Genomic DNA, 21,582 nt, shown 5'->3' with positions numbered 1-21,582 from the left:
TCTATCTAGATACTTTGTAGTTGTTTGAGGTAATTTTTATTTGAATTCGAAAGAAATTCTTTCTAATCTATTTCAATAAGTCTAGAGTGTCATTTCTTACATATTTTATTTAATATTTTTAAAACTCATTTATTGTCATTCTAATACCCTAATAACTTAAACTTTAATTTTTTAGAAATTCAAAAATGTTAAATGACACTTATCACTTATTAAAATAGGTTAGAGAAAATTTTTTCCATACTAATATGGAAGAAATTTGTGTCGGTTTGTCAACTCATACGTGATTTTGATTTTTTAATGAATTGATAAGTCATATGAGAACACTGTCAAAGAAAATAAATTCCCTCTCCCCTGCCCCGTCGTAGGGAGGAGGGAAAAACGAGCCCTCCCCTCCTCCCCCAACCTGATGTCCCCACCTCCGGTCTCTTTAGACTCGTATTTATCCTTTCTTGCTTAAATTTATTTCATCTTTTTGCTTGGGATTTTGGAGAACCCTTTTGGTCTTACAAATTTCTTATATCCGGATTTGAGCTTCAACAAAATCTTGTTTAATAGGGTTTCAAACTCACCGCTCTTAAACGAGATTCCTCAACTATTGTAAACTTTAGTCTTTAAATTCTCTCGAAAGGTAGTAAGGAATTAAGTTATATTATCTGGGGTTCTCTTATAAATACTCTGAATTTTCATCATGGGTTACAACCACTAGCTCTGCTGGCTACAGATCTGTCATGAGAGCTTACTTTCATGTCTACACTCTAGGTTGTTGTGAATTAAAAGAAAAAACTTTTAACACATGGTAATAAAATTGAAAGAAAAAAAGAAAGATTAAAAATGTCTGGCCTTGATCTAAAAATAGTCAGAGAATAAAGGGTTGTTTCCATATTTTCCCTCAACCAAAACCCAATGTCAAGAGGTCATAGACTCATGGCCTTTAGTGACAAAACAGAACCCAGCGGGAATGATTCAACAAAGTGTAGATGATGACAAAAAAGGGTACTCCAATAATTTGAAAAGGCAGCAAAGGATTGTCATTTCTGCCAGCAAAAACTGAGACTCCTGTCATTCACACTGAAAACCTGAAGTCAGAGCCACTGTTGCTCCCAAAGAAACTTCAGAGCCAAGTAATTGCAGTTGGGACCTACCAGTGAGCAAAGCAATACACTATCTCTCCCCACCACCCATCTCTCCCTAATTGAACTCCCAAACCCCTCTGCAAAACTTTCATCTTTCTGGTGTTCCTTTTACTTGAAGAAAGGATTGATGGTTTCATCAAGAAAAGACTTAAATGGGCTCAAGAATGCTGTCTTTGTGATGGTCTTCTTATCACTCACATTCTTACCTTCCAAATCAGGTAAAAAAAAAACAAGACAAAGAAATACCCATTCTTTCTTTCTTTCTTTCTTTTTCCCTAAAACCCATATAAAATATCTCACACAGAGGGTTCTTAATTCTCTTGCAGGTGGGTCAAATTTAGTGAGGGAGAGTGAAGGTGTGAAGCAAATGAAGTTGGTTTTGGGGTCAAGGCCTCCACGGTGTGTTAACAAGTGCTTGAGCTGCCGGCCTTGCATGGCTGCTTTGGTTCCATCTCCACGCCACAGACCTGACTTGAAGCTGAAGGTTTCATCTCATCAGGGAGATGAGAGCTATTATCTTCTCTCATGGAAATGCAAATGTAAAGATAAGTTCTTCCAACCTTGAAACTTCCAAGGTTGATCGAATTTGAGTAGATTATATAGTCAAAATCCTCAACATTAACATGTTAATTTCTGTGATGAATTTGTTATAGATAAATTATCAATGCTTATAATATTATTATTAGATAGTCTTTGAAGTGTTATCTACAGAAGTTTCTATTTGCACAGTTGCCTTGGTACAGACTCCCCACGTTCTCATTAATTTAGGGTCTCCTTCTCTCTCTCTCCAAAAGAATAACAATCATTACTTGGATGATTTTTGTGTAAATATTCTAGGCTCGGTTTGTTAAAAACATTACCATTTTTTAAATATTATACACTTTTATTTTTAAAAAAATAAATATTCATTCACTTTTTATTACTATTCAAATACAAAATAAATACAAAATAAATTTTTTTACTTTTCAATATATATCACATTTTCATTTTTTTATACCAATTATTATTAATTTTTTTTTACAAAAAGTGTAAACAGTGGACTACCTTGGTGTTTGACAAACACCACCTCGGTGATGTTTTTAGTGCATGTAAAAAACTTGCATATACCACTTTTAAGGGGAGAGGCTCTTAGTCCATTATAGTAGCCTTGATGCCCATAAGACGTGAAGTTCTTTATAGGCGAGATATTTACCGTGTTAATCGTATTAATAGCTAGCCGTTTGGAGATTGACGAGGGCGAGTGGCTTCCGTGCGGAGAAGATTATTGACTTGTTTTTCTTATAAAAATGATGGTGATCTAATGGCTTGATTACTTTCCATGAAAGTGTTGCTATCTAGGTATCACAGTTAAGTTCTTTGTTTTTTTTTTTTTTTAACATGTCCACACAAGGGAAAAGAGAAGAGGAATTCGAACTAGTGACATCCGCTTCATGAGACGTGGTACACAGCCGATTGAGCTACTCCTTAGGGACCACGGTTAAGTTCTTGAAAGGACACAAATTTTCTAAACTAGTTTGGAGGAAATTTTCTTCAACCTATTTCAATAAGTGACAAGTGTCATTCAATATCTTTGAGTTTCTCAAAAATTAATATTTAGATTATTAGGTTAATAGAATGACAATAAATGACTCTTGAAAATATTAAAAAACAAATATGTGAAAGATGACACTTATCACCTATTGAAGTAGGTTGAAGAAAATTTTTTCTAAACGGATTTGGAGGAAATTTCTGTCATTATTGAAATTCTTAAAGAACCCACTAAATTAGATGAGTAGACTCGAGATGCCCTAGCTTGAGGTGAATGTACCGTACCAAGAAATATAAAAGATTGGTGTTAAACAATTTTTAATAAATTTTGCTGTTCGAATCCAAAAATTAATTGCAAGAGACGTGAAATTGTAGGATTTGGCTTATATGCTGTTATTAAAATAACAGTATGTATGCTGTAGTTTAATCAACGGTCAAGATTTAATTTTTCAAAATCTCTTTTTCATTTTATCTCTCTTATTAAATGCTTATAAATGTAAGTCAACTTTAAAATTTAATCTTGACCGTTGATTCAACTACAGCATACATGCTGTTATTAAAATAACAGCATGTAAGCCGGATCCGAAATTGTATTGGTGCTGTTTTGAGTTGTAGCTATAAATAGAACAACGTAATACACATGCAACATAACATTCTAGGACCAACAATTAATCATATATCCTTATAATGCATGCATTGCCGAACTTCACAACACAATTATTGATGCTTCCGAAGAGTTCGTGTTATAGAATCCTATCCTTTACAAATGGTCAAACTTGCCAAACATTATTTTTGTTCTAAAAAGTTTGTCCACTATATTTAGGTTTAATTTTTAATATTTTTATGAGAAAAAAAAAAGAAAGTAAAATTAAATACGCCACCGCTCCTAAAAGAGAGAATAAATAAAAATCATAATAATAATAATAAAAAGACAATATAAATATCACTTTTAAAAAATAAAAAATAAAAAATAAAAATTCCACAACCCAAAGGGTTAGCAAAACAGCTATCGGCCTTCCTCATTTTATAGAAAAATGGGCAATAAATATTGCTTACCAGCTATATATAGCAAATAAGTGTGGATTAAAGCACCATTATTCAGCTAGAAATTTATAAAGAAACAACGAGACACTGGGGTGAAAATGCAGGTGAATAATAACTGCTCGCATCTGCTATCCGCACTTATCCGCATATACGGATGCGAATAGCGATTTTAGGGTATGCGGATCATCTCAGCATTCCTTTATATATATATTATATTTAATATTTTTTAATTTATGTGTGTAGATTTTATTTTTAGGAAACTCTTCTGATTTATTCTAATTTAATTGCCCTATATGTTCTTCCTTCATCATTATTATTATTTTTTAGAATGTTTTTTCTCGTCACCAACTATAGAAATACTAGAAGCTAAATATTAAATAATATATGTGATGAAAATTTCTTGGCAAAATGATTAGGAAGTGTGATTTGAACAATAGTGTTCAGCTATAATTTTTTTATTTTTTGTGTATTTACTAGAAGAAATAATTAGTAAATTACAACTTCTCAAGGTTAAAACATTCATTACCTCAAATGCGAGATAGCAAATAATATCTGCACTTATTACCTGCACTAACCGCGCAAATGTGGATAATAATCCCATGATGCAGATGCGGTTGCAGATATCAAAAACCATTATTTACATTTTACGGATGTAAATGCAGATATTGCTATTACCCGCATCCACAATTTCTCCCCTATGAGATGCCATGAAATTCATAAGGAGAAGTTCGGTAGGGCGCCTCCTATATATATGAAAACATGTTACAAAGCATAGATATAAATATAAAAGCAGTAAGTAAAATATTTAGAAAATATGTACTTACAAATGGTAAGGCTTTGATTTAACTTGAAGATAGAACTTCCATTACATGAAACATTTCTGTCAATTCCGATAAATATCGACACATTAAGACAATTCCGAGAAATATTGACACATTAAGAAAATTCTGAAATACATCTCTTGTAATCAAGATTTCAGAAGAGGGAGAAGAGAAAAATTTAGCGTTCGTTTTTTTTTTTTTTTATCAAGGAGGACTTGTCTTCCCCTCATTTGGATGCCGTCTTAAATAGGCAAATGAGAAGATTCTTCAAGATGCTTTCACGTGAAAATTTGAGACTTTTTTTTACTGAAAGCTGAGTAACTTTTCTAAATAACATGCTTTTTTTTTTTTCAAGCAGGATGTTTTCACAAGAAAGTCTGAGACTTTTGCAATGAAAGCCAGGTAACTTGCCTAGATAACATGTGTTTCCGAAAAAGAAAATTGTCTTCTTGTGTCAGTAACACTGCAGATGAATAGTCATTTATCCAGCGATGTAGGTAATACTATTCATGCATAGTATCTTTGGGTACTATTCATGAATAGTATTTCTTCTAGAATAATTGATTGCAAAAACTTACATTTGAAAATACAGGCTTTGAGTGCAAATATAAATTTCAGAATTGACTTGTAGTAACTTCAAGTTTCTTCGGGAGACTCGGTATATATATATATATATAAAGAAAATGAAACAGATATGTCTCCTTGTAGGTCGAGTTGCATTATATCAATTTGATCAAATTGATATGGTGCAACTCAACAAATTGGTATCTTTATGTACATTGGCAAAGTATATTCCTCATGCATTTTTCCGGATTCTTTTCTCATTTTTTCACTTTTTAAAATTACTATTGAATCTGTGGGTTCATGTGTGGGACATAAATGGTCCCACAAATTTAATGGTAATTTTAAAAAGTGAAAAAAATAAATAAATAAATAGAAAAGGAAATGTAACATTTTCCTTATAATAATAATAAAAAAACGAATAAATCGTTTGATGATGATTTTTAGATGATACTTTTTATTTTATTATTTAAAAAAGTGTTCTGATGTGACATAAAAATAAAAATAATTTTAATTGTTTTGTGTTTTAGGTTGTTTGTTAATATTGTTAATTTAAAAGCAAAAAACAATAGCGAGAATAATGGTTTAACAATCAAAGTCTTAGAGTAGCATCATGCATTTTACCTAATTAAAAAAGCATTTTTCTCTATTTTATCTATTCCTTTTTCAATACAAATTCCAACAAAATTTTTAATTTCATTCTCTATTTTCTTTAAATATTATTTTTTTACTCTAGTGGAGGATGGATATAATTTAAAAGAAATATATTCTCTCAATTGATCTATGAATAAATCTTCAAATACTTACACAAAAACATGCTTTATTTAAATGATAAAATGTATTAAATATTTGAGGTAATTAAAGCGAGATCATAAAATATTATTAATTTTGGTACAATTTTGTTTCTACACTATACATTTGCGATAGTAGAGACGATAATTGCAACTTCAAAAATGTATTATTGTCCCAAAAATTCTTCAAAAATTTAATGGCATCTAGGCTAAGAAATAGTTTGCATCCACAAAATAACTTTAATGAAAATATATATATATATAAAATGTATGCCAAACCGTAAATTACTTTGAGAAGAAACATTTTTTTTTTTTTTTGCATATTAGTAGACAACTACAAACAATATAATAAAAGCCTCTCTATTTAATGACAGCTTAAAAAACATTCACTTTTAATTTTTTGGGTTTTTTTTTTTTTTTTTTTTTCTTTTCAAAATCTTTCGGGTGGAGAGTTTTTTGGCAAAATTTTTAACGTGGCCAAGGCTCCCGTAGGTCTGTCTCTGCCATAGGGAATGTCAATAATGAGTTCTGGGAGGTGACTTTTGTTTGGTCTTTCTTTTTCCCTTTTTTTTTTTTTTTTTTTCCTAAAGGCGTGTTCGGGTGGTGATATTAGTACTAGTAAGATCCCATTTTATGATTGTATAATTATAAAATCCGAGAATCAACAATCACATTTACAACAGAAGCAAGAAGCGAAGGAAAACAAAAAACAAAAAAAACAAAAAAAGTAATCAATAAGGTACGGAACATTATGAATCGCATCCATATGACCATACATTACCTTAAGGAAGCTTCATTCCTATCTCTTTCCAACTTTCCGAACACAAGTTGACACGAACTTTCTGATTGTCATAGAGCGTCTATATATACACGGTGAAAGGGTTAATAAGTCGCCCCGGGTGTATCGGTGGGAAAATGAAGTACACAATATATTGGTGCACTCCCATTTTGCAATACAACAACATACTGATTATTTCTAAAAAAAACAAGATTAAACATACGTAGGTCCTGTATGAGCAAGATTTTCCTGTTTGTAGATCGTTTGCCCCGAAAAAGAAATAGACACTCTCTGTTTATCTGCTTTCACATTTGCATCACACAGATGGAACTGGTTCAGCAGGTCATTGTTCTAAGCATACTGGAATTAGCCTTACCTTCACTTGATTTCCAAATGATATTATCTAGTTTGCCACATAAATTCTTGTAAAACTGCAAAAAGAGCCCACAAGAAAGAGGTGTTAAGATAGTTGATAGAATCCAGGAAAAGAGAATAAGGAGATGGAAGTTAAATTTTCCCAAGGTTTTGCACCATCAGATGCCGTTTAACAAACTTTTGACACACCAAACACCTCAAACCTGTCGAAGCTCCATATACCCATGACTGATGCTAATTGTCTGATTGAGACTAAGAAACAAGAAATTGATAATTTAGGCTAGCTGAAATAAGGATGTTGAGATTTAATGCTTTAATCGAACCGAGTCAAGCTGAGTATTGGCTGTTCAAATTCAGACAAAAATAAATGTTGGCTCGAGCTCGGCATGAACTCAAGTTGAGCTACAACCGGGATGTTCAAGCTTGGCTTGCATAAAATTGGTTGAGTCCAAACTTGACTCAAATAAATCAAACGAGTCGAAATTGAACCGAGTTTGAGCTCGAGCTCAACTCCTTGACTGGTCTCGACGCTCCGGTGCCTTGGGCCTGGCACCGTAGCAGGGAAAAACACCTCCATTTTTGGCCTTGATGTCCCAAGGCCTCTCTTGTGGTACATCTTTGACCTCAAGTACTTCCCAATCCCACGAATTAGATCCCAGTTCTTGTTCACCTTCCAGATCACCTATTTTGACACCATTGATTGTGTCTGAAACTACAACAGCGTTGAACCAGATGGCCACAATGATCAGGCTGTTGGAGTACTTCAAAGAAAAGAAGAGGTAGGGTGTGGCCATGTGAGAAGCTAAGGGGGTTAATGGTTATGCTTGAGAGAGAGAGAGAAGGGACAAAGAAGTGACTGTTGGCTGAGAGTGAGAGAAAGAAAGAACAAGATAAAAGAAATAGTGATAATATTTGGTGAAAAAGGTTGAGATAGGTTTGGGGAAATCAGAAGAACCTAATAGAATATGACTAGTGGCCGCAAAAAAACTATAAATCACAAATTATTATTAAAGGTTTAGGTGAGGTGGTGTTCTAGAGTGGTATGGTGCTTAGTAAAAACCAAAGAGTTCGAAAATAGAAGCTTGCTTAGTGGAGTGTTTAGTAAAAATATTTGTTTGAATTGGATTTTGTCATCTAGTGAGTGACAACTCTTCTTTCTTTTCTTTTTTTTGCACTTTAGTCAATACTTAAAGGAACTGGCTTTCTTTTTTTTAGAAAACTGATTCTTTGATTTTTTTAGATTTCTAGATGCGTTGAAGAAAAATAAACAAATATATATATATATGTGTGTGTGTGTGCGCGCGCGCTAACAAGCTCAAAATGAATGGTGAGTTTTTATACGAGTTAGTACAAGTTCAAAACGAGTCAATAATCGAGTAAAAATTAACGAAAATTTTTGTTCCAACTCAGTTCATTTATTAAATAAACCGAACATGAGTTGAGAGCTCGAGTTGTTTGTGAACAGTTTGGTTCTGTTACAACCCTATTGAGATTGACAAATGGCAAAGAATGAAAGGGTAGAACAACATGTATGTAATTAGTCATAAGTCACTATTAGAGGTAGCAACAACAGAGAAACAACTAGCCGTGATGACTAGCGTGTTTTAGTGACATAAAGACCAACAACTGCACCAACAAGAACTTAGATACATGTTTGATGTCGAACTATTGGGACAAGGAAAATCCCCCAAAAGTGATTGCGATTAAGAGAAAAGACATTATGTAATTTCATCATAAATATGGTCTGATAGAGCATAATGATAATACGGACACATTTCTCGGAATCAGATTTAAATTTACAGATATAAGTAGAAGCTAACCTTGTGATACTCAAGAGTATCCCCAGCAGCCTTTCGAACATCTACCATGAAAAGTGATGGTGCAACTTCAAAGACCTATACATGAAATCAAGGCATCACTACCAAAAAAAGAGAAGAGGAAAAAAATAGTAATAATAAGAAAAAAGAAGAAGAAGAATAGAAACAGGGATGTAGAAACGAAATCTGGGAGTTACCTCCAGGACCACTGCAAACTGTCCCGCCCTATTTGCAGCTATTCCTTCAAGCCTTATCTGTAAGGAATATTAAATTAAAACATATTAAACTTTAAAAAATAAAAAGTAAAAACGTTAATAAAACTAGAAAGCAGTACTTGTGCTTTTTATGCATTGGATTTCTTATGCAAACTCTAAGACGTGAAAAATCAATGAACAAAATATAAAGGTAAACCCTATAATAATTGGACATCATTTTGTCAATAACATGTAATTTTTTAAATGGCATTTGTTTGACAAGTCTATTATAGAAAAGAAAACCATGGCACAATTATGATCATACAATAAGCACAGTCAAAGGATCATGACAACCATTTGTGACAAGTTTAATGACAAGCATGAAGAACAGTTTCTTGAACCAGCTTGATGATTTAAGATGGTTGTGTTAGTGGTGGCAGAGATGCAGATACAGCGTACATGCATTTCAGCAAAGGAAATCTATATGAATGATAGACATTATGGCTAATACCTTGTAATTGCGTGTATGGACCTTGAGACTCATCGATTTGGCAACAGCTTCAACAGTTGAAATAATGACTTTTGCTGGTTCGCGGGAAACAAAACGAGTTTGTCGCTTGACGTAATCCTGCCAGAGAACAAGAAAGCCCTGAGCTTCTAAAATTTCATATCTACTCAATAATCCAGGAAGCACAGCGTAAACTGTACCAAAAAAGAAAAATATTCTATCACCTTGAAGAAATCAAGATCTCTGTAGCGTGACACACCACCAATGGCCCTAAAAATACTCTTAACAAATTATATCAAAATGTCTGTCCCTATGAAGTTTATGACATTATTCTAGAACATGAGTTTCTCCTACTCCCTGGGTTTTCGCTCGTTTTGATTAAACATATTGCAAAAGTTACTTTTCTTGCCCTGTTTCATTAACAAACACTGAACCCAAAAATATTTAGTCTTTGTTTTTACTAAATATATGTCCACGTATATTATATCTTACCCTGATCCATTACAACCAATGGAAGCCAAAATATTGTATATCATTTCCATAGTTCTAATCTAGCAATAGTCTTCCACAGAGCTTGTTTTTTAAACTGTGTTTCGTCACTACACAGGATAAAGCAAAAGAATAAAATGGCCATATGCTGACTCCAAAGACACTATGGACTCGTGGAATAGTAGAATAAGAAAAGTACTCAAAAGACTTCTATTTGGGAGATGAGATCGCAAAAGTTCTGGAATGATAACCCTACCTGTCCTCTGTCAAACAATGCGGATAAATTCAACCCTTGCGATAGTGTAATCATCTCAAATGCATTCATTACTAAAGGACCCCCTTCATTATTTTCTGACTGCTCAGAAACAAAGTTGTCCTGCAATATACCAATAGTTCCAAACATAATTAGAGAGAAACTCAAGTCCATAAAATAAAACAGAGAAAATGGTCTATAAAGGGCAAAAGCTAAGTTTAATACAGTGAACTTTGTAAACTACTGTATATGTTTTAGAAGTCCCACTACAAAATCAGATATCGTTCTAACTTCCATTAGAAAATTTATTAATTAAATGAGAAAGAAAATCATACATAGCAAAAGAAAAGCAATAACCAACCTCAATGTCGTCAAAAACTGCACGAACATCATCCAAATCCACTTTCTCATCTGCGTTATGCCCTACAGGAACATAGTTTTTCAGAAACCATGGATCTTTTTTTATGCCTTCAATCTGAATGCGCTGCAATAAAACAGGAAATAATTACAGAAAGCAAAGAACATAAAACAGGACCTCAAGCTTCCAGCGGTTATATGGAAAAATTATTTAATCAGACATAAAAATTGAACCAAATATCACAATCTATCCTACAAATGCCGCAACTGGCATGCTATGATACCATATATAACATATGATATAATATAATATATTAATAACATATATGATACAACATATAACACATACATATATGTTCATATGAGTGTGTATATCACAGAGCCAAGTGGAGCTTAAACGAGTTTGGCTCGATAAACGAACCAAGCTTGAATGAAACTTATACGAGCTAAGTTTGAACTGTTAAAAAACATCTTGATTCATGTACAGCCCTAATCTTCACCCTTTTCACCACCATATTAACTTGAACACATATATGATATTAAGGTTTACGGCTTACCCCGCATTTCATTTTGTTGAAGTTAGAAGCATATAATATGAAACTAACTCTATTGATATCAGCACTTTAAGGGCATACCCGTCTTAGCATTTTCTCCATATTTGTAAGAGGGATGGGCTTATAAGTTCAACATTAGTGCATATGAATTTGCCAATCACCTAAGTCAAGTGTAACATATAATCACCATCTAACTGGTCCTAGAAGTAGTAGGAAAGCATGTTTCAAATAAATATCATACTATACCACATAGAAAAAGTTATTCCAAGTCATACAGATCACCTAATTCAGATAATTGAGAAGCAAATTGGCACGCAATGCAGTTCCTAAACAGAGCAGGAATTTACAAATATATGTGTAAATTGAAAAAGCAATTCCATTTTCTGCAGATGGTGAAACAAATTACTAAAAGTTTTAGGATCTGAAGATGGTGAAACAAAGTACTTACAGTTTTAGGATTGGAATCAAGTATCTTGTGTATCAACAACTCAAACCCTGGAGAAAACCAATGTGGACAAGAAAATTCTGCTGCATTTATCTACAAATCAACCACAAGTGCAGTTAGTTAGTAGCTCTCAATGATACTCATGTACTAATATGTTATTGTGACTCACATTCAATCCACTGAGAAAGGCTTCTCGTTCCTCATGGGAGTCATAACAGAATAAAATAGGCAGTTTGTGAAGCTAAATACCTTTTTATGATAAGAAATACATAGTAATAGTGTCTATATTATATGAATTCATCATGCCAACCTCCTCAAATGTGAGACATAACTCTAGATAATACAGGCAAATGAGGTGGAAGACAAGATGGGCCTTGCAACATACTTGTACATCACAACTTAAAACAGAAGGAAATGAATCAGCAGAAAGTGTAGGCATCTAAAAAACTGTTGAGTTCGTAGCTATAGAACCCTAAGAAAATCCACAATCTGTGGAATCAATCCAAAGTACAATGATAGCAGGAGACCTTTCTGTACAGAGTTGGAAGGTCAGACTCATTAAATGGAAGATAACCAGCCATTAGAACATAGAGGATGACTCCGCATGACCACACATCAGCAGCTGCACCGTCATAACCCTGGTTGCCAAGCACCTGTTAGGCAACTATCTAGTGTAAGCAGCTGGAAAATATCAGTTAAAAAAAATGAGAATATGACTTCTGTCATCTAAAAAAAAAAAGAAGAAGAAGAAGAAATTTGCTCTCACAATTGGACCACCTAAATTTTAGGAAACAGACAAGTTGTTACGGACAACAATAAAGCTAGAGAATTTCAAAAGTTACCACAATGCTGCATTAATTTATCTTATCATATGAAGCTCAGTCGATACTGAAGTTCTTGTTAAGAATCTCCACAGACAAACATACTATTATTCAGAGAGATAACAATGAAGAAAAGTGGATGCATGAAGGATGAATGAAATAAGTTTTACAAATCACATAAGTTGGGTAAAAGATTGGGGAGAAAGCAACATGGGATAGAAAGCACAGCCTTCTGTGAATTTCTGTACCCTCCATCAACCTGATTCAGCAAGGCAAAAGGATCGCTTGGAACTTCTAATGTAGTTCAAATTGTTGCAATATTCCAGACACCAAGTAAATATACACTCGCAACATAATTTGTCTTTGTCTCCCTGAGCAGAGTTGTCGTATTTCTTCAAGAATAAATAGAATTATCGATCAACAGTTCAAAACCAGTAACCTAATACCTCCACCATTATGGAATTCAATTGGTTTGGGATGTTGCTAGTGGAGTGGGTAGGCCATTGTATGTTGATTATTTTTTTTTTTTTTTTGATAAGTAATGTTGTATATATCAAAAGCACAGAAGGGCGCAACCCTAGTATATAGAAAATATACAAGAGAACACTTAATACAAAAGAGAAAAAAGAGCAAGGAAATCTGAAAAGCTAATAACTAATGGAGCTAAATAAGCAGCTGTCTAAATAAAGAGAGAAAAATAAATAAATAAATAAATAAGCAGTGGATTAAATATTGGGGTTTGTCTATGTACTAAGGGGCGTCTTACGCTTTTTTTATTAAGTTTTACATTACTTACCAAAAAAAAAATAGATTCGGGTTTGCTAGAATTTTAGTGGAAGTGGATATTAATGCTGAATTTCCAAAGAATATAGAAGAAGATATAGGTAATAGTAGATCCTGTGTTGTGGAAATTGAATATCCATGGATACCTTTGAGATGCGATCAATGTAAGATGTTTGGACATGCAACTTTCACTTGCCCAAAAAGATCGATAAGGTTTGGATTCTTACTGCAAAAATGAAAGTCAATGAAAAGCAATGTGCCTGAGAAGAAATCTGTTGAAGTGATTCAGAAGCCAAAGGGTGGAAGAAGTAACTCAATTGTTTTAAAAGAACTGAATTTGCTAGGACACAAGTCTTTTGAAGTCTTAGCTAATCATGAACATGTGGGTGAGATGGAGTTTGTGGAAGGATTAGAAAGGATTAAGACTCCAGATATATTACTCAGTCAATTCATAGAAGCTGCTGTGATAAGTATGGACAAAAAGAAAAGAAAAGGGAAGCAAGTAGTAGAAGTTGAGGTGGTATCCCCCGAGAGACGTTTATCCCTTACCTTTGTGTTGTAATGAAGATATTCATTTGGAATATAAGATATTTGTATGATCCCTTAAAACAAAAAGAGATGAAGAGAATGGCAAGGTGTTTAAAGGTTGATATGTTTTGTAGTGGAAACTCGAGTTGAGGAAGACAATGTGGGTTCTATTATAAAAAGAATTGTTCCTGTTTGGAAGTATTTGTGTAACTATTCGATTCATGGTCTTGGGAGAATTTGGGTGTGTTGGAAAGAAGAGTTTGTTTCTGTTCAACTAATCCAGTCTTCAAGTCAAGTTATTTCTTGTAAAGTGAAATTTGATCAAGGGAAGAGGGATTGTTTCATGTCATTTGTATATGCCTTTACAAAAGGTGTGGAGAGGAGAAGTTTGTGGGTGGAACTTGAAATGTCCAAAGAATCTATTGGTGATCAACCTTGGATGCTTGCAAGAGATTTTATTAAGAGCCCTAAAGAGAAGCTGGATATGGTAGGACTTAATACATATGAACAAGAATTTTGTAGTTGTCTACATAAGATTGAAGTCATGGATGTTACTCATGTGGGGAGTTTTTTAACCTGGAGTAATAAGAGATAAGGTAATCATTCTGTAGCAAGGAAACTTGATAGGGATATGAGTAATTGGACCAGATGGAGAAGTTTTTTTTTTTTTTTTTTTTGATAAGTAATAAGTATATTATCAAACGTTTAGAGGGATAATCAAGCAAATGTGGAGTTCCTTCAACCAGGGATTTCTGATAATTCTCCTGCCCTGGTTACAGTAGGTTTAGAGAAAAATTTTGGTCCAAAGCCTTTTCAATTTCTGGACAGATCATGAGGATTTTTTGAACTAGGCAAGTGTTGGTTGGCAAAAAGATGTTAGAGGGTGCCTAAGTTTAGGGTTTGTTCGAAGCTGAAAGCTGTGAAGTAAGTTCTTAAAAAGAAGAATAGATTATATTTGGGAGTCTTCCACAGAAGGTTCAACAAGCAAGTATTAGATTGGATTATGTTCAAGATTGCTTGATGAGAAATCCTGGGTGTGATTCGAGTTTCTTTCCTTAAGGCAGAGGAGTCATTTCAAAAACAGAAATCAAGGGTTCAATGGTTGGCATTGGATGATCAAAACACTGCATGTTTTCATAGGCTTGTGAAAATGAGGGATGCTAAATATACTATTGGAGTTTTTGAGATACTAATGGGGTGAAAGTGGAGGAGATCATATTAAGAAAGTAGCTGTTGATTTCTATCAGAAGTTGCTAGGGACTCAATTGCATCATTCTGGGCAGGAGGAAGCATGTTTGCTGGATCAATTATTGCATTCACAGGTTTCTTCTTCTCAGGCAGCAACTATGGAAGTTATGGCTGCTGAAAAAGAGATTCAATAAGCTTTGTTTTCTATTGCAAGTAAGAAAGCTCTAGGGTCGAATGGTTTTTCTTCTCATTTCTTCAAGAAAGCTTGCTCTGTTGTAAGAAGTGATGTGGTTGAAGCTATAAAGGACTTTTTCACTACTAGCAAGTTATTAGGGGAGACAAATGCAGCTATTATCACCTTGTTCCTAAGGTGCAGAATCCTTCTTGTATGGAGGAATTTAGGCCCATTTCATGCTGCATTGTGATTTACAAATGCATAACTAAAATATTGGCCACTAGACTGAAGCCTTGCATATAGGTATTAATCAGCCTTAGTCAAACAGTTTTTGTTCCTCAGAAAAGCATAGCTGAATTTGTGTTAATGGCTCAAGAAATTGTTAAAGATTACCACAGGTAGAAAGGGAAAGCAAGATGCACATTGAAGGTAGATATTATGAAAGCTTATGATTCTCTTAATTGGGAATTTATTCCGTATTGCCTTCTGTTGTGGGAATGCCAGATAAGTTTGTGAATTGGGATAGACAATGCACAACAAATCCTTCTTATTCTATATCTATTAATGGGAGTCTAGCTGGTCTTTTCAGAGGAAAAAGGGTTTGAGACAAGGTGATCCATTGTCACCTTATCTTTTTGTGATTGCAATGGAGGTATTAACAAAACTGATGAATAAGGAAGTGCAGGTATCAAAGCAGTTTAAGCTTCGTACTAATTACTCAAAGTTGCAAATCACTCACTTATGTTTTGTAGATGATCTCTTAATGTTCTCATCAGCTAATGAGCAATCTATAGCAATTATTGTCAAGGTGCTGGAACAATTTCAGAAACTTTCAAGTTTGACAGCAACCACTCAAAGAATTCCTACTTTCTATGCTGGTGTTCCTCAAGAAGTAAAGAGACAAATATCAAGTATGATGCATTTCAAAGAGAGTGAGTTGCCAATTAGATATTTAGGGGTGCCTCTCATTGCTAGGAAATTGAGTGCATTGGATTGCAAGGCATTATTGGAGAGAATTACAGCTTGAATCAATTCCTGGGCATCTAAAAAAACTGTCTTTCGCTGTAATACTTTAGTTGCTATCTTCATTGCGGTTCAGTATTCAAGTTTATTGGTCGGTCATGTTTATTCTTCCTAAGAAGATCATCAACACTATTGAACTTAAGTTTAATAGCTTTCAGTGGACAGAGACTGATCAGTCTGCTCTGGGAGTAAAGGTAGCTTGCCATTTAGTTTGTATCCCTAAACAAGAAGGGGGTTTGGGTTTGAAACGTATAGAGGATTGTAATAAAGCTGCCATATTGAAGCATATTTGGAATATTTTTGCTCGGGCAGGTCTTTCAGGGTTGCTTGGCTGAGGAGAATATTTTAAAGGGAAGATCATTTTGAGCTATTAAAGTAGCTTCAAATAGCTCATGGGGCGGGAAGAAAATCCTTAAATTAAGGAAGATAGCTAGAACTTTCTTACAATATGCAGTACAGAATGGTGAAAAACATTTTTCTTTGGCATGACTAGTAGCATCCTCTAGATGCTTTATATGAGAAATTTGGGCCGGGTTGTGTATGATGCATCAAGTCATGTGGAAGCTAAACTCTACTGTATTGGTGGATAAGCAATGGATTTGGAGGCCTGCTAGATCTGAGGACTTGGTGACAATTCAGAGTCTCCTTCCTTCAATCCAGCTAGGAGAAGCTGATGAACCTACTTGGCTTCCTTCTAAGTCAAGTCAATTTTCTACTTATAAAACTTGGAAAGCTATAAGATTCAAAAATTATCAGAGGTTACATGGTGCTGAATAGTCTGGTTTTAATGTGCAATCCGAAGGCATGCATTTATACTTTGGTTGACAATTAAAAACAGACTTTCTGCCCCAGATTGATTGATGCAATGGGGGTATACAGGGGATTATCAATGTGTTTTCTGCAGAAATGGTATTGAAAATAGAGATCTTTATTTTGAATGTGGTTTTACCAAATGTTTGTGGGGAGAACCACTGAGGAAGTGTATGTGGGGTTTCCTTGAAAATAATTGGTAAAGTATTCTAGTTTTGGGAGTGAAAAATTTAGGAGGAAAAGGGTTGAGAACTGTAATATGCTATTGAGTATCAAATTTGAATGCAAAGGAATCACGGAATTTTTGGAGGACAAGTTAGTTCAGAATAGAATATATTGAAGTTCATGTCATGGGATGTGAAGCTTAGAGTTGCTTTCAAGAATGGGTTTAAAGATTCTGATTTTAGCAGGTTCGTTGTTTTGTTTGGGTTATTCCAAATTCAGTTTTAGGAAAAGGAGTTTGAAATTGTGTTGTATTTGTTTGTTTGATGTTTGGGTGTAGTTCTCTTGGTTGTAATTTAGGGAGTTTGAGTAGCTGTGGTGCTGTGTTGTGTAATGCAGTCTTAGGCAAATGAGTTTGTAATGGTGTTGTGTTTGTTTTGTTGTTGGGGTTCCCTTGGGGGTCAGTTTGTGACAAGGGAACTTGAGTTCTTCATAGCTTAATGGATTGTTTATTCGTCCAAAAAAAAAAAATCGTGTATTTTTCTCATAATTGCAGGAATGGGCATTCAAATTATGGTGATAGCTAAAATTTCCAAATTTTACCAAAGGATCTCCAGATTTAAGTAGCTATGGTCTCGTGTGTGTTCTTCATAGCTTAATGGATTGTTTGTTCATCCAAAAAAAAAGGCGAATTTTTCTCATAATTGCAGGAATGGTCATTAAAATTACAGGGATGGCTAAAATTTCCAAATTTAATCTAAGGATCTCCGGATTTGATTTTGGAGTTTCTTTGGCAAAATGTGGAGATTAAGCCCATTCACGTAATTCAACATTATCCTTACTATTCTCACAATTTGAGAAAAACCTATATCCACTCAAGTAAATCCGCTTTCAGAAACTTCAACAAAACTTTTCAACATGGTTTTATTTAGCCAGACAATATAGAATTATTATAGAAATATATGTACATCTGCAATACAAATTGTCTAGCAATCCAAAAGTGTTAAAATGAAAGGCAATAACAATTAGCAAACACATAGGCCAAAATCAACTAAAACCAATATGTGAAGAGTCCAATTAAATGGCAAAGCATAATAGATGCTTTCCAATGTTTATTTATCTTAAAGACCGAATATACCTCAGGTGCAAGATAATTTGGGGTTCCACACGTTGTGTGAAGAAGATCAACCCCCTGCTCGTAGATATAAACAAGAGAGAGAGAGAGGGTAGTGAGTAAGAAAAAGTATATGCATAGTTAAAACTTTTTGCGTTATTTAATGCAAACATGCTCACTTTCTGGGGCAACGCACTCAGTCCAAAGTCCGAAACCTTCAAATTTCCATATGCATCAAGAAGAAGATTTTCTGGCTGTGCATCAAAGGAAAAGAAGGAAGATTTAGACAGGACCAGAAATGACATCTAGAAATTACAATTGACAGAAGAATAAGTCCCACAAAAAACATTGCAGGTACCTTCAGGTCTCTGTGGTATACACCCTTATTGTGACAATGTGCAACTGCATCTATAAGCTGTTGAAAGTATCGTCTACATTCATTTTCAGGAAGTTTTCCTTGGTGAACCTTTATATCAAATTCAAGTGTAAACATTAAAATTTGCTGCATAAAAGTTTCTGCATAGGAAAACGTAGTTTATTATCTAAAATTAACAAATTGGAGGCCTCAACAATATTTTAGTGACACAAAAATCATCTCGCTTCAAATTTGCTAAGCAACCCAAAAGGCATAAAGACTTGGGCGTTGCCCATGTACATAAGGACAAGAGAAACCTTACAATTTTATCAAATAGCTCTCCTCCAGTTACAAACTCGAGAATTATATATATCTTTGCCTGGCTGGCCAAAACCTTGAAATTTAAAAGGAATATGAAAGAAGAGAAAGGGGAGTGTCATCAATGCCAAAAATATATGAAACAAAATTAGAGGAAAATCATTATACTAATTGGTACTATATTTTAAAGAGTTAAAGCATACCTCATGCAGCCTTACAATATTGGGATGCCTGACAATCTTCATTATGGATATCTCTCTTTTAATCTGAAAGGCTCAATAAGAGGTAAGCCAAATCATTTCACAGAGAAAGGAAAGTCAGCACTAACCCTATAATTATCATAATTCTACCATACAGAGAACTACTTGAGGCACTTATGTAACAAAACGTCTTCCATTCAAACAAGAAAATGAGCAGAATATGTCATAGGTCTATTTTACATCTTTATTAAACCTTGTAGTACAAACTAGAAATTGAACCAATCTCACTTTTAAACTAGTTCTGTCTCATCTTCTTAGCCAGGCACAAAGAGCACCCATATGTCAGGCTGATTTTATCTGTTTGGACTTGTGACCTGGAAAATGGTTGAAGGCCCAGTTTCAGATGTTCATTTGGTTTCATTACAAAGTAATGATTTGAAATTTCGCCGCAAAACAACAAATAAATAAAATAAAACCTCTATAAAATCCTGCAATATAGGCGAAATTATCAGATTCCACAGAAACTTAGTTCCATAAGAAACCAACTTGTGGCAATCAAACGCAGCCTAGTCACAAAGCAGAAGCAGCTGTCGTGAATCCATTAACAGTCAATAAGCAGTGCATATGAATGAGCAAAAACTGAACATGCCCTGCTCTACGCAACAACAGATTGATTTCAATTTGACCCCTTGAATAGGAGCAAAAAGGGGGCAGATAATATCACACACTTAAAATCAGCAGCAGCCAGAGACGTGCACTACTAAGCTAAGCATTGGGAAACATAGCCAATTCAGAAATTAGACGATAACCATTCTTATTCATATGGATGCTATCAAAGAAACCTGCATATTCATACAATTTGTATATAAGACTCTTTCAAGCATTTATGCAACAATAAAGTACCTGATCAACCATTTTGTGCTTCAGAATGGTGCTCTTGGCCAAAACTTTCACGGCTACACTCTCGTCGGTCTCTGTGTTCCGCGCAACCTTAACCTTGGCGAAAGTTCCCTCCCCGATGGTTCGGCCCACCTCATACTTCCCGACCTTTCTCGACACACTCTTCATCTTCTCTCCAAGCTCATTTGCCACAAACGTTACTCAAATTCTCAACTCAACTAAGGCGAAAACTCAGATATGTCTAGCAAATCAAAAATAAAATCAATTTCAGTAATAATTCACAAAAAGGAACAAAACCTCAACGCAAATAAGATTCAAAAAGACATACATTTATAAACAAAAATCGAAGTCTCTGTTTTCGATTGCTGAGAAAAGGACGAAAGCTAATCAAAATAAAAATCCAAGAATCAAAATCGAGTATAAAAATAATACCTACACTCAATTTTGTTGCTAATAACCTCTTTTGATTTCACATTTGCAAAGAAAACTAACGCCAGATAGTAATCAAGATTCAGGAAAAGAAAAAGAAAAAAGGAAAATTCCAGAGCTCTACACCAGTCGTTTCGGCTATTTATTCAGCTACTAAACAGACCGTAAAATGGGAGAATACGCTATATGAGAATCAAAGTGAAAAAGCAATTACAATAAGCGAAAGCGAGCATAATGGAGAATATTCCGGCGAGAGTCTCACCGGAGAATAAGAAAAATGGAGAGAGTTCACCGGAGAACCGGATTCTCGTGTCGCCAGAGCTACGCTTGGATTGGTCAGCTCCGAGAGAGAGACAGAAAATTGAATTTGTCAATTTTAACCGCTCACGAAGTAATGCCAAGCGATCTGTAAGTTCTGCAAGTGAAAATGAAGGACGTGACAGCTCAGAGAATAAAAAATTAAAAAGAAAGGAGATGACACACGCAAATGGACTTCCCGCTTTGGTTTTTTATCCACGCGACGAAGTAATGCCAAGCGATCTGTAAGTTCTGCAAGTGAAAATGAAGGACGTGACAGCTCAGAGAATAAAAAATTAAAAAGAAAGGAGATGACACACGCAAATGGACTTCCCGCTTTGGTTTTTTATCCACGCGTCCTAAATATGGTACGACTATTACTTTGGAGGGGTTGGGGATCCTTCGTAAAATGATAGTACAATTGTTGAATAATTAAATAGAGTAAAATTCTACTTGCAAAAAACTGCTCTCGTCTAGAGAGAAAACACTCGCTCTTTCACCAGAGCTTCACCTCCTTTTCGTTATGATCAGAAATCCTTAAGGCTTCGTCTACTTTTTCTTCTATTCTATTTCCTTTAACCTTGCTATTATATTATTCTCCAGTTCTATATTACTCCATCCTTCATTACTTCCACTCTTCATATCAAATCTCACAATTCACTGTTTGTTTGTTGCGTTACCATGGAAAACTCTTTAATGTCCCAGGAAGCTCTGCAAGCCCTCATTGCTGAAACTGATGCACTGGGCTGGGATACTCCGGATCAACTGGAGGTTCATAATGGTAATCCTTCTTCTCAGGAGGGTTATGCGTTCATAGGTAAGCTCCTAGCTT

General features: G+C 34.6%; 2 protein-coding genes across 2 annotated transcripts; one reads left to right on the top strand and one right to left on the bottom strand.

Moving 5' to 3' along the window:
* The first annotated feature begins 411 nt into the window (after positions 1-411).
* On the top strand, positions 412-1,818 carry LOC132166505 (EPIDERMAL PATTERNING FACTOR-like protein 8). The gene is made up of 2 exons (XM_059577329.1): positions 412-1,351; positions 1,460-1,818. Exons 1-2 carry the CDS (start codon positions 1,261-1,263, stop codon positions 1,696-1,698), a joined length of 330 nt encoding a protein of 109 aa, XP_059433312.1. The 5' UTR covers positions 412-1,260; the 3' UTR covers positions 1,699-1,818.
* A 4,794-nt stretch (positions 1,819-6,612) lies between these two features.
* LOC132165280 (CBL-interacting serine/threonine-protein kinase 24-like) lies at positions 6,613-20,905 on the bottom strand. The gene is given in 16 exon segments (XM_059575775.1): positions 6,613-7,022; positions 7,024-7,086; positions 8,851-8,925; positions 9,045-9,101; positions 9,553-9,669; positions 10,295-10,414; positions 10,653-10,775; positions 11,651-11,740; positions 12,175-12,300; positions 18,276-18,329; positions 18,431-18,505; positions 18,610-18,717; positions 18,929-19,000; positions 19,128-19,190; positions 20,028-20,265; positions 20,716-20,905. Coding segments are annotated over 15 exon segments (1,332 nt in total). The 5' UTR covers positions 20,193-20,265; positions 20,716-20,905; the 3' UTR covers positions 6,613-6,998.
* Positions 20,906-21,582: the final 677 nt, after the last annotated feature.

The sequence above is a fragment of the Corylus avellana genome, chromosome ca11, assembly GCF_901000735.1.
Source record: "Corylus avellana chromosome ca11, CavTom2PMs-1.0".
In the NCBI taxonomy this organism is placed as follows: domain Eukaryota; kingdom Viridiplantae; phylum Streptophyta; class Magnoliopsida; order Fagales; family Betulaceae; genus Corylus; species Corylus avellana.
Note: the sequence above shows the minus strand (reverse complement) of the source record. Positions and strands in the feature narration are given on the sequence as shown.